At 47.3% G+C, this 20,513-nt stretch overlaps 2 protein-coding genes across 2 annotated transcripts; both read right to left on the bottom strand.

Moving 5' to 3' along the window:
- Positions 1-1,596: 1,596 nt before the first annotated feature.
- Positions 1,597-2,205, bottom strand: LOC135824217 (mannose-binding protein C-like). The gene has a single exon (XM_065336949.1). It carries the CDS (start codon positions 2,203-2,205, stop codon positions 1,597-1,599), a length of 609 nt encoding a protein of 202 aa, XP_065193021.1.
- Positions 2,206-11,575: 9,370 nt separating this feature from the next.
- On the bottom strand, positions 11,576-12,184 carry LOC135824216 (mannose-binding protein C-like). The gene has a single exon (XM_065336948.1). It carries the CDS (start codon positions 12,182-12,184, stop codon positions 11,576-11,578), a length of 609 nt encoding a protein of 202 aa, XP_065193020.1.
- Between the last annotated feature and the right edge of the window lie 8,329 nt (positions 12,185-20,513).

Here is a 20,513-nt window from a genome sequence, read left to right as displayed (position 1 = left end):
AATAGATTGCAGGCATGCACTTGACAGAACTGGAAGTAACGGGTATCGGCGGAAAAATAATATTAAATATTTCCGGCTGGTGCCAGTGCTGCTAGCTGCAGCACGGAGTCCATCAACCGAGAGTTGGCTGATCTGGCTCAGCTGCTGCATCTTAAGCCCTTGATGTAACAGTATTTACATGACATAATAATAGTAAGAACAAGGCAGACTCACACATTCCAACATTCTGCATCTGGTGCGTTGCCAGTGTTGTAATGGAATTTCTGATACTGAAGATTTGCATCTCGTGGAACTCTGATAGCCGCCGCCAAATCGTCAGTACAACCTCGGCGAACCGTTCGCTTCAGCTGTATGCTCGCGTTGACGGAGCTCCGGGTGACCAAGCAGTCTAACAGCTGCCAGTCGCGACTTCCGTGAAACTGACCGTAAATGCTCTCTAATCCCTCACTCCATTCCCTTATTCACTCTATATTTGATGAAAATCGTTCACTCTCCCGAAGGAGAGCGAGGAGAAACGTTACGTCTCCAAACGAGAAGTGAATAAAAATATTAGTAATATTTGAGTTCCCCTGGTCAATATGCTCACTAAAGATCTTCGTAGGAGAATTGAAGGGACTTGTTGGCATCGCTTGGTGCCATGAATAGGCTCCAGTGGATTATGCTCGAGAAATCAAGGAATTAAGCTTTCATGGATTCTCGCATTATGCTCGTAAAATCCTCATATTATGCTTCCAAATTATGCCAATAATTAAGCCGGCATTATCCGCCGGTGCCTAGCGATGAAGGGTGGCAGGAAGGCAATTACATAGACTCTAATCTATCTATCCTGCATGTACATGTATTCTAGTGCGTCACGAACACGTGTATAAATGTATGGTATACATTTATCATACTATGCTCAATACAAAAATTTAATGTTAAAATGAACCTCCCATCCCACATGTTTCCGCGTGTACAATATCGACCCCATAATAGGGGCCCCACAACTCTTTTTCTCCTACACAATGATTTGACCTCACAAAATAATACGTTGTCCTCCCTAATACACAGACCTCACGTATTGACGTACAGTAATATTGACCTGTTCCATACACAATCAGTCACACTTCGACGGAGGTAAGCATGCGGTCTGACGCAATCACTATGTTATTGCTACAGAATGTTATGGTATTGGTGCAGGCATCATTATCACATGCAGATCAGACTAAGTGAGAACAGACTGTGATGAATACATATGGATCAGGAATAGTGATCCTGATTCAATAAGAACCAAGGATGGCAAGCGAGATCTATTTTGAATACCGAAGAGCTAACTAATCTGCGGGATCGAGGTTGATGAAGACGCAAAGACGATGAACTATGATAGTGTTATGCAAGAGAGGCTACGTTCGTGACAGAAAATACAGTGAGAGGTCAGCCTAGGGAGTGTTTGCATTATCCACTTGTGCACCACAAAATAATCAGTGAGAAGTTAGGTCTGAATAAAGAAGGGCGTACAAGTCAATTGATGCACTGTAGTCGGTGTTCGTACAGATAATCGAAGCCATCGTGAAGGAACAGACAAAATTCAGTTCAAACTTCAAAGGCTTTGCTAATTTAATAGCCATGAATTCTGAATTCACAGATAGATGTGCGTCCAGTGGAGCATGGAATGTCGTTAAATTTTCCATCCGCAGTTATAACCAGACAGTCTTCGTTGTGGACGTTGTTTGGTTCATGGGTACGGAAATTGTTGATCGCCGCTGGGTGTCCGTTGTTGTCGACAAACTTACCCTCCTCCTCAACATCATTATATCCAATATAGGCAGCATGACGCGATTGAAGCAGGGGACGAACGAAGTTCTCCAGGACAATGAATTCCTTCATGTTGAGTGGCGCTGCCAGTTCTCCACCATTGCGCTGGCAGTTCTTGATAGCATTTTCGCGGTTCATAGGAATTGCTTCGAAACGGTAGATGAGGAGACCATACTCTGAGTTTCCGCAGCACTCCACTGAGGTTGGAGCTGTGTTCGACGTCGACCGTTTTCCTGCATGCAGCATAGCCAGTCTGGTGTCTTCAACACTTGCAATGTCTTCATTGCCAAGGGAATGTTGCTCGTCAACCTTTACAGCATCATCCACGCTTTCAAGGCCATCAGCATCTTCATACGAATCGGGAAACGTTTGGGAGTTCCTCAGCGAGGGAAGGCTGGACACCGCTGTCATGAATGTCATACACAATGCGAGAGCCAATGAAAAACGAAACATGATTTCTTTCTTGGTTCGAGAACAAACTGTTCCTTCGTATTATTGAACGGAGAAAGGGAAATACTGTTTTGATGATCGACTTCTGAAGATTACTCGCGTTAGGTCGCTTCTTTATATTATACTCTCTCCACACCATGTACACTTGTGCGCATGTCATGCACGCAACAGTGGCGACGTTTAGCTCACAAACTGTACATGCCTGCAATCTCCTTTTCATTTCGCGGCAATTGTACACAATACATGATGAGGTCCCGAGTTCGAGATCCGCGCTGGTAAAAAGACTCTTTACGCGGGTTGAACTGCGCCCACACTCACAGTCAACTGGGTACTCACAGCTCGGAGTATGGATAACAAGGATGCAGTTTACAGGGTTATTGGCTGTTAGGGTTGGTTCACATAAGCAAAATCGGCGCCTCAAGACATTGCAAGACATTGGCGGTGAGCCAGCTCCCGTTCCGTTGCGCATACGGTTCGGTTTACAGGGTTATTGGGCTGTCAGGGATGGTTCACATAAGCAAAATCGGCGCCGCAAGACCTCGCAAGACATCGGCGGTGAGCCAGCTCCCGATCCGTTGCGCATACGGTTCGAGTACCAAATCTACTACGAAGTAAAGTAGTACAGAAAGTGTCCAAATGCTACGACAGGTTTGCCAATTGAAGCTTGAATTCTTTGTTTCTTTAGTAGTTCAAGGTCTTTCGGTGATGGCCACTGGTTGCTACCTTTTACTGGAGATCAGGAAACTACTTCTACCCATTTTATTGCAGTCTAGTAAGCAATGGCGTCGAAATTATGCATGCAAACGTTGATGAAGGCACAAGAACTTGCCAATGTATCCATCGTATTTTTTATTTGTTTTAATTATAGGTTAGTGCATGGCAGGGAGGGCCTTACGGCTTGTTAGTGCCCGACAGGTTAGCCTGAGGGCCGTAGGCCCGAGGGCTACCCTGAAGGGCACAAACAAGCCATAAGGCCCTCCCTGCCATGCACTAACTATTTTAGAACGAGGTTACATGCATTATCTCACTTCCATTATGCGTGTGTACCACTATATCGGGTAGTTTTGTGGTTTGTGTGCAGAGAGACTTGGTGTGGTATGAAAGAATATTTTCTTCTGGAAAGTTATGGTAACTCAGCACCACTTAGGACTACTAAAAGTAGAATGGAAGCAAATGAAATGCTGGGCTCTTATTGCGAGCTTCATTCTTATTCATACATGTAGCTTGTGGAGCTATTTTGGGGGCTTTGAGAGCCCCTTGTCGATAACTCTAATGACTTTGATCTTCGGTTTTTATAGGTTTCCGCAAGCTGTTGACAAAGAAAATTCGTACAGGTGAAAGAATACGGGAGGAAAAACCGTACACACTTCTGAATTGCGTAGCTTTTAGTAGTACACCGTACACGTTATGCAGAGTTCATTATCTCCACCGTACTATTATGCATACAGGGAGTTGTACGCACCAGTTTAGAGTATATTCAGCGGGCTTTAAACTAACCCAAGGCCCTCGACGCGTCATATGGCAGCGAGTTTCTATGGCTTTTGGATCCGCGCGTTTTTTACGCAACCTTTCACATCCGCGGACAGACACAGGCGGTACTACATGTCATATACCGTATTATCTCTAATAAGCACGGTGCTGTATTTTTTCAATGTACCTCCGCCCCGTGCTATTAACATGATTAATGGAGACGTTCCTTTATTGGAGACTGTTCCATTATTATTTTCAACCTCATTTCAGAGGCATGTTGCCATGCCAAATTCATGTACGACACACACATTTCAGGGTTTTTTTCGCCGGTACAGATAATGAATTTACGCAGTGTGCTTATAATGGAGACTGAGCACTTCATTTTTTGAATGCCGCCCCAAGGTGTTCTATTATTGGAGACGTGCTATTATTGGAGACTGTGCTTATATTAGAGATAATACGGTACAGCAGAAGATGTCACTCACTATTCTGCAGGTGCTCTGGTGACTGGCGCATGCAAGTTCACGAGAAGGCGGTCTGATGGTAACTGGAATGCCAGCAGTATGAGAGGATGTGCATTCTGCGGCGGATCTCACCTGGACCTGAGCTGCACGAAATACACAACAGTAGCACAGCGGAAAGAATAACTGATTGAACAGAAGCTTTGCTTTGTGTGTTTGCGCACAGGTCACCGGTCAACTCAGTGCAAGGCCACCCGCAAGTATAATGTGTGTTCTCGCATGGGGCACCATCATGTCACGATCTGCTCTGAATCTCAACAGAAATCTGACAGCAGTGCCTACATAGTAGCTGATCAGCCTGTGGCTGACGAGGTACCAGCATCCATGCCATTGGAGGGTGCGCTACACACGTACCCTGTACCCTGTTTTTTTGTTGGCTTTTGGTACCGCCTCTGTAACTAATACTACTGCATAGGGTGCAAGGTGACCGTTGTCGGTTTTATTGTACTCCATTTATTATTACGCCGTGCATGCACTGAGTCTGTGCTGTACTGTGCATCCATAGGTGCCCGTTTGCGGTATCGCAAGGTGACACGCAAGGTTCATGTATTGTGTTGTCCGCTGCTATTTGAAGCTCTCGGAGTCGGAAGCGTTACCTCTGTTTCTCCTGTTCCTCCCTGCGCGGAGTCTGTAGATCTGGCTTGCAGTTGCTGTTACATGTACATGCATGTACATGCATGTTGGCAATTGCATGTGTTTTGGTTTTCAGTTGACACTCGGCTTCCAGCCCAGTGTCACGTGAACCCTGATTTTTTGAAGACTTTTATTATTAAATTTTATTTTACTATGAGCCTGTTTATAAACGTGATACAGGCTCAGAACACACTTTTCGTCTAGTTGGCATATCAGGGATATTTGGCGGAGCAGCTGGAGCAGCCCATATCCCCAATTATGACACGCGAGTAATAGTGAAATACGATTGGGGCTAGACTGACTGCGGTAATGTACAGCTAAAATCAAGCAGTCAGTTTGCCCTTAGCATGGCCTTGTCATCAGGGTGCCACATACATGTACATGGAAAGGCAACATGCCGGCTAATCTCCCTGAGTAATTGAGTGGTTATCAGCAGACGATGACGTTGTGTCAATGATGACCTGTCGATGCCCGACAGGAGCCTTGCGAGAAGAGTCCTTGGGCCCGAAGGGTAGGTAAATCCAACTTCCACAATCATGAAGTTTGCGGATGGCCGACATGTAGACATGGACAGATCGGGGCTGAAAAGTTCTGAACAGTTTAGCAGCAAAATAACACAAAGTAAAAAGTGATCACCTGGCAATAGATTGCAGGCATGCACTTGACAGAACTGGAAGTAACGGGTATCGGCGGAAAAATAATATTAAATATTTCCGGCTGGTGCCAGTGCTGCTAGCTGCAGCACGGAGTCCATCAACCGAGAGTTGGCTGATCTGGTTCAGCTGCTGCATCTGAAGCCCTTGATGTAACAGTATTTACATGACATAATAATAGTAAGAACAAGGCAGACTCACACATTCCAACATTCTGCATCTGGTGCGTTGCCAGTGTTGTAATGGAATTTCTGATACTGAAGATTTGCATCTCGTGGAACTCTGATAGCCGCCGCCAAATCGTCAGTACAACCTCGGCGAACCGTTCGCTTCAGCTGTATGCTCGCGTTGACGGAGCTCCAGGTGACCAAGCAGTCTAACAGCTGCCAGTCGCGACTTCCGTGAAACTGACCGTCAATGCTCTCTAATCCCTCGCTCCATTCCCTTATTCACTCTATATTTGATGAAAATCGTTCACTCTCCCGAAGGAGAGCGAGGAGAAACGTTACGTCTCCAAACGAGAAGTGAATAAAAATATTAGTAATATTTGAGTCCCCCTGGTCAATATACTCACTAAAGATCTTCGTAGGAGAATTGAAGGGACTTGTTGGCATCGCTTGGTGCCATGAATAGGCTCCGGTGTGCTAAGTCCCGTTTTCGCTCAGTCAGCAGAGCACGAGGGTACAGTAATGGTTAACGGTTATCATACAGAATTGCACACTTATTCGGAGAGAGAGAGAAAGAGTTCTCAGGTAATACACTGTAGTCTAGCATGAAACTAATCTGTAGGAAACTAGAAAGGCAGCAGCTTTTATAGCGAAGGTAGAGAACTAAGGTTGGTAAGACAAGGATTACGAAATCATCCTTCTACAAGTTCTAGAATAGTGGAGAAGGTAAACTTAGATCATCATTGCTATACATGTAGATGAAGTGAGCATTGCGTAACAATGACTAAGCGAGGTGTTCTAGAAGGTGAGATATCTATATTATGCAATTGAGTGAGCAACATTACTCATCAGGCATATTACTGTAAGGTATGGAACAGTCCGGAATCAACGACGTGATTGACTAACTAAAAGGAAGTGGTAGAAGTACTAGTTCTAGAAATGCTGACAACAAGGTTACAAGCATGGGAGATCTAATTATAGCTTATGACGAGGCTTACATTTACGTGCATGTACTACAGTACTAGTAGTCGCAATCGAGTCATGTACATGTACATGTACATGTCATAATTATAATGTATGCATTTCTACCCTAACACGGTGGATTATGCTCGAGAAATCAAGGAATTATGCTTTCATGGATTCTCGCATTATGCTCGTAAAATCCTCATATTATGCTTCCAAATTATGCCAATAATTAAGCCGGCATTATCCGCCGGTGCCTAGCGATGAAGGGTGGCAGGAAGGCAATTACATAGACTCTAATCTATCTATCCTGCATGTACATGTATTCTAGTGCGTCACGAACACGTGTAGAAATGTATGGTATACATTTATCATACTATGCTCAATACAAAAATTTAATGTTAAAATGAACCTCCCATCCCACATGTTTCCGCGTGTACAATATCGACCCATAATAGGGGCCCCACAACTCTTTTTCTCCTACACAATGATTTGACCTCACAAAATAATACGTTGTCCTCCCTAATACACAGACCTCACGTATTGACGTGACAGTAATATTGACCTGTTCCATACACAATCAGTCACACTTCGACGGAGGTAAGCATGCGGTCTGACGCAATCACTATGTTATTGCTACAGAATGTTATGGTATTGGTGCAGGCATCATTATCACATGCAGATCAGACTAAGAGAGAACAGACTGTGATGAATACATATGGATCAGGAATAGTGATCCTGATTCAATAAGAACCAAGGATGGCAAGCGAGATCTATTTTGAATACCGAAGAGCTAACTAATCTGCGGGGACGAGGTTGATGAAGACGCAAAGACGATGAACTATGATAGTGTTATGCAAGAGAGGCTACGTTCGTGACAGAAAATACAGTGAGAGGTCAGCCTAGGGAGTGTTTGCATTATCCACTTGTGCACCACAAAATAATCAGTGAGAAGTTAGGTCTGAATAAAGAAGGGCGTACAAGTCAATTGATGCACTGTAGTACGGTAGCCAAAAATAATAATTTAGTGCGAAAATAAGAAAAATAAATAATAACACCCGAAAGCGCTAAATACAAAATCAAGAAAAAGGGAAATTATAAACCATGTAGCGCTAATGTGCACCAAATAATAAGTTAAATGATAATAAAGCCGAGTGAAAAACACAAGAAATCATAACAAAAGAAACAAACTAATAATACGAAAAAAGAGTAATAATATTAATGGGAGAACTCTCATAACATCGATTGCAGGAGTCTGTTCAAGGAGGATCATTCAGTTATCGGAGCCTAGCCTCGGCAACCACGAGATCTACCGAAGCAGCTGTGACGGAGGGAGTGAAGATCGGACGACGAGCTCCACGTAGGCAGGCAATGCAGGCACGAAGAAGCGCAAAGCTTACCCGGCAGCGGATCCATGCCATTACCCTGGAGTAGGGGTCCTGGCACTTTTCCGATAGCATGTCAGCAATGCGCTTGTATAGCGATGTCGCTGACTTCCCCATGCCTCCAGATGTGGAGAGAACGACGGGGCAGAAGGAGCCATGCTCGACTTCACAGACTCGCTCCTCATAGCAACGCCGTTTCTCTCGCTCGTGACGCTGGTAGCTGGAGGGGACTGAAGTGGTACGGTTTGAGCTCGCAAACGGGTTAAAAACCCTTACATCAAAAAAGGTGCGATCAAACCGTCCACCCCAGACACCACTCGCAGCTATATCCAGCCGCGCTTGAGGGTTGGTGATGGCAGAACGATGCCTGAAGGATTCGCCAGTGATAGGTTGCAGGTGTGGCTCGAGCACGACACTGTGGGCAACACGCTTGAGGAGAGACGCCGTCACATCACGAACCTCATTATGCCGGAGCGAGGGAAATCCTCCTCGAGAGCACGACAGAGCATGGCAAATGGTGAAGGATTCACCACAGGCACAATGTGTTGGAAGATGAGATGGAGTCCAACCATACCGAAGTGCCAGGCCGTCCCGAAATTCGCCCTTCGACAGAGCGAATGCGTGCGCCTTCAGGGGGCGACATGTGAGCCAGGAGGAGGCACCTTTCTCGCTGGCTAGCCTCATGCAATGCTGAAGACCCGACGGGAGTGACAGCAGAAATTCAGTGGCAGCTCTTCCTGTGGCCAGTCTGGTGTCACTAGCCAGTTTCCGCTTGGTCTGGCGGACAGTGTCGAGGGTGTCACCTAGGGCTGGGTCCTGGCAGCTGATCTTTGACACCAGCGCAGCGGTGATGGTGCATGACGCCTTGTACTGACCAGAGAGTGCAGTGGGATCGAGGAGTCCAAGGCCACCATCTCTGCAAGGGAAGCTTAGCAACTTCCGTTCAACGGTGCCCACCGAGCGACCACAAAGCGAGGGGATGAGGCGGGAGGCAATTGCTTCCTCCAGCGTGCCTAAAGCTGAAGCGGCCCTCTCCATCACACGGCACAGAAACGACCAACGGTGCTTCAGGCCATGCGTAAAGGCAGAGAAGGCAGCTTGCGGCTGGGAGTCGGCGATCTCAGCGAGGGTTAGGACCTCCTTCCTCCAGGACTCTGCTTTTTGGCTGAGGTAGCCATCCACAAAGCCAGAGGTGCCAATAGCTGCTCCAAGAAAGCGGTGACCGTCGTCGGTGATGGTGACACCAGTACTCTCGAAGATTCTGCTGGCTTCTTTGAGGTGCGGTGGCTTGACGACCAGCACAGACTTTGATGGATTCGGCTTGTATCCGTACAACGGACCCCGCTGGCAGAGAAGGTCCCACCATGCTCGCAGGCGGATGATCCTCCCCGCAGCTGACGAGTCGTCCGCATACCAGAGCTGAGTGGCCTTCGCTGCTGACAGGGAACGGATCAGTGGAAGAATGGCAACGGCGTACATGGGCATGGCTAAAGGATCACCCTGGGTTGTTCCTTCAGCCGACATGATAAAACTACCTCCAACAAACAGCTTGGCTGAGCAGCGATACGTGTTGATAACTACTGTGGCTAGGGATGGGCAGAGGTGGCGCAGGTTGTGTAGACAGACTTCCCGGTTAAGCTGATTGAAAGCGTTTGTGGCATCCGCCATCAACACTGCTTCGGTGTCGTCTTGGTCAAACATCTGCTGCATTGCATGGATTGCGGCCTCAATGCCGCATTCCTGTCCAGCACACAATTGGAGACTTCCTGCCGCTTCCTGGATGTCGCTTCTGATGAGGGCAAGGATGGCTTTGCCAATGATTCGTCTCACCACTTCGCCTATGCCGATTGGGCGAACTCCTGGGTCCTTGTCAAGCGGGATAAGCTTGGATGCTACGTACGCCTCCAAGGTGACTGGGTCAACATGCTCTGTTGCAAGCCGTCGAGCAGAGGCAGCCAGTGCATCACATAGCAAGTCTGATGCTTCCGAGAAAGCCGTACACATCCATCTCCACGCGTCTGCATCAATGCCAGATGGACCTGCTGCTCCATGAGTGTTAAGGGCAGCTCTCCGAACCGTTTCTCGGTCTAACCCAGAGAATCTTGTTGGATGCGGTGTAGGTGGAGCGTCACCGTCTAGCAACGCCTCCATGGATGCGGGTGCAGGTGGGGGATGCTTCGCTTCCAGTATCTCCCGGACAGTGTAGTCACCTGAAATGTCATCCAGTCCCAGCACACCAGGAAACTCCCCAGCGGAAAGTGATCTCAAGGCAGATGCCAGCCGGCCACTGGTCACCTTGGATGCAAAGTGACGTGCGTCATCATTGCTGGTTCTGCTTCTCTGTTGACGCTTCTTAAGCTCCTTGTGAATAGTGTCACATTCGTGGATGAGGGTCTGCAGGTTCCCCTTCTTCCACTCTGTTAACCGCCGTTCGAGTGTACTGGCTGGTTTCTCTGATGGGCCAAGTGGTTTCTGTAGCAGCAGCATTTGAAACACCATCGCAACTTTGAAAGCTTGGCCCTCATACTGTCCTCTCACACCAAAGCACTGAATGTACTGTGCGAGTTGAGACACAAAGTCCTTGCCGGTGTTACCCCGTGGGACCTGCATTGCATTTGGACGGTAGTGGACTAGTGTATCATAGGCAGTATTGATACAGCGAGCAGTCTCCTGTGTGCCCAAATCCCCTAGTGAGAATCTATCTCCAAGGGTACGCGGGTAGTCAGGGAGATTGGAGAGATCATTGACCCCTGGACCAGGTGGTGGGGCAGGTGCATTGAGGGGTTCGGGCACAGGGTGGGCCATGTGGAGGTCCAGCTCAGATGATTGTGACGAGTCCAAGTTCGCCAATAGGGTAGTGTCACGTACAGTCACGGGCTGGAGGAGTGCACGGTTCTGCTCATTTTCAAGTTCGTCCCAAGCCAGCTGTTGAGAACAAGAGACAGGCATATCGGAGGCGGTCGCACTAAGACTATGGGCAGTATGAACTGTTGAGGTGTGTCGCGCAGTTTGACTCTGAGGGCTAAGCTCGGTAGACAAGTGGTTGGTGGTCGTCTGATGTTGATCAGTACTACATGCATTAGCCTGTCGCCCACTAGCACTTCCGACCCCTCCGTGGGAGCATGTGGGTGATTGTGCCGGCACGTGGCGCACCGTTTGAACACCTACGGGATTCGTTGACTGGGTGGCGGGAGGAGAGTTACGGCATTTTGCTTTCCTTCCTGGTGTGCAATTTCGGCAGGATATCTTCGATTCTCGGCAGCTACAGCTGGATCCGCACTTGGAGTTGCCACTGCACTGGCAACAACGGCTCTCGCCTGGCACGGAGCCTCCCGGAGGGGGCATCGTAACTTCACGGACGAGCTACTGCATCGAAAACATCTCACACCGGTTGACAGCAGGAGAGCGCTAAAACTTCAAACCTACCTCCCCGCATCAACACTTTTTCCACTGCACTGTAGTCGGTGTTCGTACAGATAATCGAAGCCATCGTGAAGGAACAGACAAAATTCAGTTCAAACTTCAAAGGCTTTGCTAATTTAATAGCCATGAATTCTGAATTCACAGATAGATGTGCGTCCAGTGGAGCATGGAATGTCGTTAAATTTTCCATCCGCAGTTATAACCAGACAGTCTTCGTTGTGGACGTTGTTTGGTTCATGGGTACGGAAATTGTTGATCGCCGCTGGGTGTCCGTTGTTGTCGACAAACTTACCCTCCTCCTCAACATCATTATATCCAATATAGGCAGCATGACGCGATTGAAGCAGGGGACGAACGAGGTTCTCCAGGACAATGAATTCCTTCATGTTGAGTGGCGCTGCCAGTTCTCCACCATTGCGCTGGCAGTTCTTGATAGCATTTTCGCGGTTCATAGGAATTGCTTCGAAACGGTAGATGAGGAGACCATACTCTGAGTTTCCGCAGCACTCCACTGAGGTTGGAGCTGTGTTCGACGTCGACCGTTTTCCTGCATGCAGCATAGCCAGTCTGGTGTCTTCAACACTTGCAATGTCTTCATTGCCAAGGGAATGTTGCTCGTCAACCTTTACAGCATCATCCACGCTTTCAAGGCCATCAGCATCTTCATACGAATCGGGAAACGTTTGGGAGTTCCTCAGCGAGGGAAGGCTGGACACCGCTGTCATGAATGTCATACACAATGCGAGAGCCAATGAAAAACGAAACATGATTTCTTTCTTGGTTCGAGAACAAACTGTTCCTTCGTATTATTGAACGGAGAAAGGGAAATACTGTTTTGATGATCGACTTCTGAAGATTACTCGCGTTAGGTCGCTTCTTTATATTATACTCTCTCCACACCATGTACACTTGTGCGCATGTCATGCACGCAACAGTGGCGACGTTTAGCTCACAAACTGTGCATGCCTGCAATCTCCTTTTCATTTCGCGGCAATTGTACACAATACATGATGAGGTCCCGAGTTCGAGATCCGCGCTGGTAAAAAGACTTTTTACGCGGGTTGAACTGCGGCCACACTCACAGTCAACTGGGTACTCACAGCTCGGAGTATGGATAACAAGGATGCAGTTTACAGGGTTATGGGCTGTTAGGGCTGGTTCACATAAGCAAAATCGGCGCCTCAAGACATTGCAAGACATTGGCGGTGAGCCAGCTCCCGTTCCGTTGCGCATACGGTTCGGTTTACAGGGTTATTGGGCTGTCAGGGATGGTTCACATAAGCAAAATCGGCGCCGCAAGACCTCGCAAGACATCGGCGGTGAGCCAGCTCCCGATCCGTTGCGCATACGGTTCGAGTACCAAATCTACTACGAAGTAAAGTAGTACAGAAAGTGTCCAAATGCTACGACAGGTTTGCCAATTGAAGCTTGAATTCTTTGTTTCTTTAGTAGTTCAAGGTCTTTCGGTGATGGCCACTGGTTGCTACCTTTTACTGGAGATCAGGAAACTACTTCTACCCATTTTATTGCAGTCTAGTAAGCAATGGCGTCGAAATTATGCATGCAAACGTTGATGAAGGCACAAGAACTTGCCAATGTATCCATCGTATTTTTTATTTGTTTTAATTATAGGTTAGTGCATGGCAGGGAGGGCCTTACGGCTTGTTAGTGCCCGACAGGTTAGCCTGAGGGCCGTAGGCCCGAGGGCTACCCTGAAGGGCACAAACAAGCCATAAGGCCCTCCCTGCCATGCACTAACTATTTTAGAACGAGGTTACATGCATTATCTCACTTCCATTATGCGTGTGTACCACTATATCGGGTAGTTTTGTGGTTTGTGTGCAGAGAGACTTGGTGTGGTATGAAAGAATATTTTCTTCTGGAAAGTTATGGTAACTCAGCACCACTTAGGACTACTAAAAGTAGAATGGAAGCAAATGAAATGCTGGGCTCTTATTGCGAGCTTCATTCTTATTCATACATGTAGCTTGTGGAGCTATTTTGGGGGCTTTGAGAGCCCCTTGTCGATAACTCTAATGACTTTGATCTTCGGTTTTTATAGGTTTCCGCAAGCTGTTGACAAAGAAAATTCGTACAGGTGAAAGAATACGGGAGGAAAAACCGTACACACTTCTGAATTGCGTAGCTTTTAGTAGTACACCGTACACGTTATGCAGAGTTCATTATCTCCACCGTACTATTATGCATACAGGGAGTTGTACGCACCAGTTTAGAGTATATTCAGCGGGCTTTAAACTAACCCAAGGCCCTCGACGCGTCATCAAGAGTAGTAAAATAACGATTGAGCGGGCTTTAAACTCTGATAAGGCCCTTGGCGGGAATGTCGCTGATTGGTCGTTTCCTGGACAACGAGACAGACCTCGTTATAATTGTATTTGTCTCATAAGTTGCGCAACAGTCAAGCAGATCATCCGAAAAGGCCGGGTTGGTATGCTGACTTATTTGCCACCTTGAAGCGATTACAAGAATGGCGAACGAGCCTCGTCTCTAGCTTCAATTTAGGAAAATTTAGGACGAGCCTTTTTTGAAATTTTGACAAAGTCTGGCTTCCGGCAGCCGGCGATCACCGGCGCAAACGGTTCACAAACCACTTTTGGTCAAAATCGTACAGGATCGTTGACTCACTTGTGAGGTCTGCATCTGCCACTAAGGTGAAAAGGCATAGTGGTGGCCTGCGGAAGCGAAGGCTATAGCTTGTGTGTTTCTGAACATTCAAGTGATGCTAACGCAGATCCCGCGAATATTATAATTATTATTATTACTCCAGAAGTAGGGCAAGACTCTTAGTAGAGTGCATAGTTAAACGAAGGTTGGTGTTCGCAACAGTTTGACATTATTTTATTGATTTTATCATTGTCATTATCACTGTCATTTGTACTGGGGTGATGAGCAGACCATGTCTTTGTTTGAGAGGATGGACAATAATAATAATAGGGAGGTTCCGGAGTACGATTTTCGTGCCAAAATCCGTGGAGGCTCTACGGATTTTTTATACGTCGTTTTCGAGCAGTGAAAAGTTCCGGGGTACGGAACTTATGTGTTTGCCGTCATTGCCTAGGTTACGATCGCAAACACGTCACGTTCCCGCGCTATGCCTTTTTATTTTGAAAATTTGTACCGAAATCAAAACTTCCCGCGAAAAATCGATGTTTCTCGTACCAAATTTGTACGCGAAAAATCTTTCTGCACCCGATGACGCAAAATCTCCATACGAAGCATGGTTCGTATGAAAGCCAGTCCACACGGATTCTCGTGCCGAAAAATCGTATGGAGCACGCCTGGAAAAAATCCGTAGCGCCCATACGGATTTTGGCACGGAAAATCGTACCCCGAAACCTCTCTAATAATAATAATAATGATTGTTGTGGAATTGCGTGACTGTACTTCCAGCACTGTACCCTTAACTAATAGGAACGTGCAGCACCTGCAGGTCACATGCCATCAGTGCTAGTTTGAGTGTATTCTGTGGTTTGGATGATTACAAGTGATTAGTTACTTCTGTAGTACACATTGCATAAGGTGCGGTTCACACGAGGTACAAAATGTCATGCTTTCAACGTGTTCTTGTACTGTGGGAGTGTGGGTACCTTGACGACTTTCACCTGAGGCGGGAAAACTCGTATAATGTTTTCAGCAACTCCCGAAGGGGTATAGAAAGCAGGATATACGCTGTTTCTTGTTGACAAAGTGGGTTGAAAGAGCTTGTTGTATTTTCACCTGGTTGTTCGATTAAGTTCAATTAATTATTTGATACGATGCCTCGGCGCCTCGCCAGATTTTTTCAGTTTTGGAGGCAAAGCTCATCGACCCATGGGCTGCATAAGACGAACAGTGGCAAGATGAAGAAACGCGCTGTTCGTGAGAAAGAAATTGCCGATGAGCTGAACAAACTTGCCAAGGAAAATGGCCTTGACTGGGAGGTGACGGCGCTCATAGTGCACAACAAAATAGACAACGTGAAATCTAAAGCCAGGGAAATGTACAAGAAGTACAAGAGATCGACTGTCACGGGCAACCACGCTGATCCGGAGTTTGACATGGAGAGCGCGTTAGGAGCCTGGAGTAATGTCCGCATGGACATAATAATAATAATAATTCGCGGGATTCGCGTTGGCATCGCTTGAATGTTCAGAAACACACAAACTAGCCTTCGCTTCCGCAGGCCACCACTATGCCTATGCCTTGCACACCTTAGTGGCGAATGCAGACCTCACAAGTGAGTCAGGGGAGAGTAGGTGAGTCTCTCAACCAATCGGGCGTGTAACGGCCCATAACCCTGTAAACTGCATCCTTGTTACCCTCACTCCGAGCTGTGAGTACCCAGTTGACCGTGGGTGTCGGCGCAGTTCACCACGCATAAAAAGTCTTTACTCACGTAAAAAGTCTTTACACGCTCCCTGCTACCAGCGCGGGTCTCGAACTCGGGACCTCATGATTCGCAAGCAGGCCTGCAAACCAATCGGCCATATGCGTTGGTTGCTAGCCATGCAAAACGCTTTTCTCAGCTTTCTTCTTCTACGGATTTCTCACAAATTCATCTTCGGCGTCGGCGTCGCCCGTGAGTGACTAAACAACAACTTCAAACGAACAACTACAACTACTGTATCAGCACAAGAAGTGCAGCTAGCTCTGCGGACAACTGTGGCTTCAAGAATAGTCCAATGAGTCGTGGGCTGACATGCGATGAAGAACACTATTCACTATTCAGATGCAAACTAAAGTTTGTTCTAAAACAATTTTGAGATGAGACCATGCGTATGGCAGCGAGTTTCTGTGGTATTTGGATCCGCGCGTTCTTTTACGCAACCTTTCACATACGCGCACAGACACAGGCGGTACACAGTACTACATGTCATATACAGCAGAAGATGTCACTCACTATTCTGCAGGTGCACTGGTGACAGGCGCATGCAAGTAACGTTACGTTCACGAGAAGGAAGTGGTCTGATGGTAACTGGAATGCCAGAAGTACGAGAGGATGTGCATTCTGCGGCGGATCTCACCTGGACCCGAGCTGCACGAAATACACAACAGTTGCACAGCGGAAAGAATAACTGATTGAACAGAAGCGTTACTTTGTGTGTTTGCGCACAGGTCACCGGTCAACTCAGTGCAAGGCCAGCCGCAAGTGTAATGTGTGTTCTCGCGTGGGTCACCAATCTCACCATCATGTCACGATCTGCCCCGAGTCTCAACAGAAATCTGACAGCAGTACCAACATACATGTACGTCATGTATTGTACATGTAGTAGCTAATCAGCCTGTGGCTGACGAGGTACATGTATGTACCAGCATCCATGCCATTGGAGTGTGCGCTATACACGTACCCAGCTTTTTTTGTTGGCAGCAGGCGTGTGCGGATAATGCTCAAGAAGGTGGCAGATTCTGCTCGAAAAGCAGTGAAATTGGCAGAACGATACAAACCTTATGGCGGGCATTTCCCCGAATTCTGCTCCATTTCTTTATCCACATACCAAACATGCATGAAACTTACCAGAAAAAGTACCGAATTCTGCCAATTTTTCTGACGGCATAATCCGCATATGCCTAGTTGCTACGTCCTCTGTAACTAATACTTACTGCATAGGGTGCAAGTTGACCGTTGTTGGTTTCATTGTACTCCATTTATTATTACGCCGTGCATGCACTGAGTCTGTGCTGTGCTGTGCATCCATAGGTGTCCGTTTGCGGTATCGCAAGGTGACACGCAAGGTTCATTGTATTGTGTTGTCCGCTGCTATTTGAAGCTCTCGGAGTCGGAAGCGTTCCCTCTGTTTCCCTGTTCCTCCCTGCGCGGATTCTGTAGTTCTGGCTTGCAGTGGCTGTTACATGCATGTTGGCAGTTGCATGTGTTTTGGTTTTCAGTTGACACTCGGCTTCCAGCCGAGTGTCACGTGAACCCTGATTTTTTAAGACTTTTATTATTTGTTTTAATATGAGCCTGTTATACGCGATACAGGCTCAGAACACACTTTCCGTCTAGTTGGCATATCAGGGATATTGGGCGGAGCAGCTGGAGCAGCCCATATCCCCAATAGACCGATCCCCTTATTATTGTCTGGGTTCGAGCAAGGGGGCAACTCCGCAGTCGCGTGGGATCCTGCTGCACACACGCGACCAACCTCACCTCGGCTTTGCGTGACTTCTCGCATGCGAAGTGCAGAGCACGCGAAATCTACACGCAGTGCAAGCCTGTCTACAAAAAATGCCACAAGGACTTTTGGTTTGAGCTGTTTTGTTTTTGTTTAGACGTCTTCCTTTTTACGACTTCAGGATGCCTTCTCAGGATCATTGCTGCGTTCCTCACTGTCAGAACAGGAGGACGAAGCAAACAAGTCATTTCACTCCTTTCGTCGTGTGGAGCCACAGCGGCCTGGAGCAAGCGGATCCAGGCTATTCCCCGTGAGGAAGGACGTAGTTTTAGGGTCACGCTGAATATTTGAGATGCAGCGATCATTTCGATCCCGAAGTCGAAATCGTTTTGCCCAGCTCTACAAGGGCAGGATGAGTCCAGGAAACCAAACAGCTGTCCTACGGTACCAGGTTTGCTTTTCGCAAGAGAGTGGAGTCTGGACGCTCTGCTCCCCATGCTCGCAAAACAGTATTTGCTGAGCCTAGTGCAGTTCGGTCATGGAAGTGCAGCGTCTGCATCACGAGCTCCCCATGCTCGCAAACCAGTATTTTGCTGAGAGGCAACGGCATTTTGATTTGGAAAGGAACCTGGCTTAGTGCAGTTTGGTCCTGTAATGGGAGTGCAGCATCTGCATCAGGAGTTGGCAGCAAGTAGAGCTCGTGGAGCAGTTGGACGATGGGGTGAAGAAAGCCGAAAAACAGCTTACGTACAATAACATAAAGAAAGACTCTGAGCCGCGCCAGTTTCTGACTGGTTTGCCTTCAGGTGTTTGGACCGCTCTGTGGGACTTCTTTGAGCCTAGCCGAGAAAATGTACTGCGCCGAGCCAGATCTGCGAAGACGGAAGCTGAGGGACGGCGGATACAGTTGGAGGTGGCCGTAAATCGCCAATGAGCATGTAATGGAGGATCAGCTGCTATTGGCATTGATGTGTCTAAGCCTGGGCCGAATGGGACAGAAGCTGTAATGCGTGGCACAAGTTAATCATCCGTTTCACGGTATATACTATATAGCTAGCTGAGCTGGAAAGTTGTCTTGTTCCTCCGTTTGGGCATGATCCCCATTTGGGCGAGCTGGCGAGATGTTCAGTCATCAATGCCATGTACCGCAAGACATTCTGCATTGTGGATGAAACAGTTCTATTTTGCCATGCACTTAGGGTTCTCGCACCGGCACAACAAGACCCAACAGATCCTTGCGCTCTTATTTTCTCCCATGGTAACATTGCTGATCACAACACCCGGTAGCCAGTCGCAGATGCAACCAAATCAACCAGGTTCTCTTACTCTTTTTTTCCAATACTGAAACCAAAGGTATACCAATATTTGCATCGAATGCAGTGATGATTTCAATACTGTCCACTAGTACAACGCATTACCAGACTGGCATATAATCATGATAATATTATCCATTTCGCAATCACTGTCATTGCTTTCTTAGATCTCCAATCATCAATATCGGACCACAAACCGTCTATCATCTTCTATTATATCATCATTAGTATCCCGCTACTATCCTCCTCTAACGATGAGCTCGAAGAAAAGAAACAGCGGTCTAGAGGCGTAAACAATATCTGTCAACGGAAGTGTCCTTGCTGTGCTGGTGTGTTTATGCTTCGTGCATTAGTTCGGCCAAGAGCGCATGGTGGTGGCGGGTTGAGGATGTTAAATATACTAGAAAATAGTTCACTCTGAACGTGCAGGGGGGTATATTCATAGGTTCGAAAGAACTGCACACACACTTTGCTGCAGACAGCGGCAAGCTTTGGCCCTCGTGCTTCGAAGAGGGAGCAATCCACTGCGCTACGCTTGCGATTAACAGCAAGCTTCGACTTTTCAAAGGTACGACTCATCATTGGCTCTGGGGTAATGTTCCTGGAACAAATGCCCGATAGCCAACTGAGGGCCAGGGAGCACGCAATCTGCCTTCCTGGGCGAGAACTGTTCCAGCACAAGAAGCAGCACGAATACATGCTGACAAAGACCACCATCACCACCAGCCGGCACACAGCACACTGTTCTTCAAACACCATCCACTCCGTCCATGTGTTTGCACTGTCCTCCTCTAGCTCTTCACGCTCAACAAATAACACGCACTGCTCATCGTTTTTTTATGCTTCCTCTGGGTTGGCTAGCCCTTCGACTTGACAAAACAGCGATCACCACTGCACTGCTATCGTCACCTCATAGCAGTCGCTTCCACCAGTGGCTTTTCCTGTCTTTGCAAGGTGTCCAAGGATGGCTGCTGTTGTCATTACAGGCAAATCAGAAGTACTTTAGTGGCTGATGTCCAACCAGATCGTTGGAAAATCGATTTTCCACTTCAGGGCTGCTGATCGCGACTTGGTGACTTGGCAGCACCACGGTTACCTTCATAGAAGATGGCTCTGGAGAGGAAAAGACAGACCAGAAAAAGGTTAATATTATCTTCAGCACCGATCGCAAGGAGAAAGAAATGTGGTCTGCTGTAGCCTAGGCACAAAATAAATCTCACAACACGATTCGCGATTCGAATATTTCAACAACAAAAAAACTCACCTCTGGAGTAACTCCTGTTTGTGGCCCGAGATCGTTCCCTCCCGCGCCTTGAAAAAATCCTGCAGCGGCATCACAGTCCATGTCTCTCTCGGAGACTCTGCTCCTACCAGCAGGAGGTTTAGCACCGCTCGAAGCCATCGCAAACTACTTGAACTAAGCAGAAGACATTCCAAAACAAACCTGAAACACACTGTCAAAGATGCTGTCACGTTCAAAAACTAGCTCGATCGCGAGTGAGGTTGCCCCCGTGCTCGAACCCAGTATAATAAGGGGATCGGTCTATTATGACACGCGAGTAATAGTGAAATACGATTGGTGTATTGTGCTGGACTGACTGCGGTAATGTAAAGCTAAAATCAAGCAG

The sequence above is a fragment of the Sycon ciliatum genome, chromosome 9, assembly GCF_964019385.1.
Source record: "Sycon ciliatum chromosome 9, ocSycCili1.1, whole genome shotgun sequence".
NCBI lineage: Eukaryota > Metazoa > Porifera > Calcarea > Leucosolenida > Sycettidae > Sycon > Sycon ciliatum.
This window is presented reverse-complemented; position numbering and strand designations above follow the sequence as displayed.

Coding starts and splice junctions, on each gene's coding strand:
- LOC135824217 (XM_065336949.1), bottom strand. CDS start 2,205: ATGACAGCGGTGTCCAGCCTTCCCTCGCTGAGGAACTCCCAAACGTTT.
- LOC135824216 (XM_065336948.1), bottom strand. CDS start 12,184: ATGACAGCGGTGTCCAGCCTTCCCTCGCTGAGGAACTCCCAAACGTTT.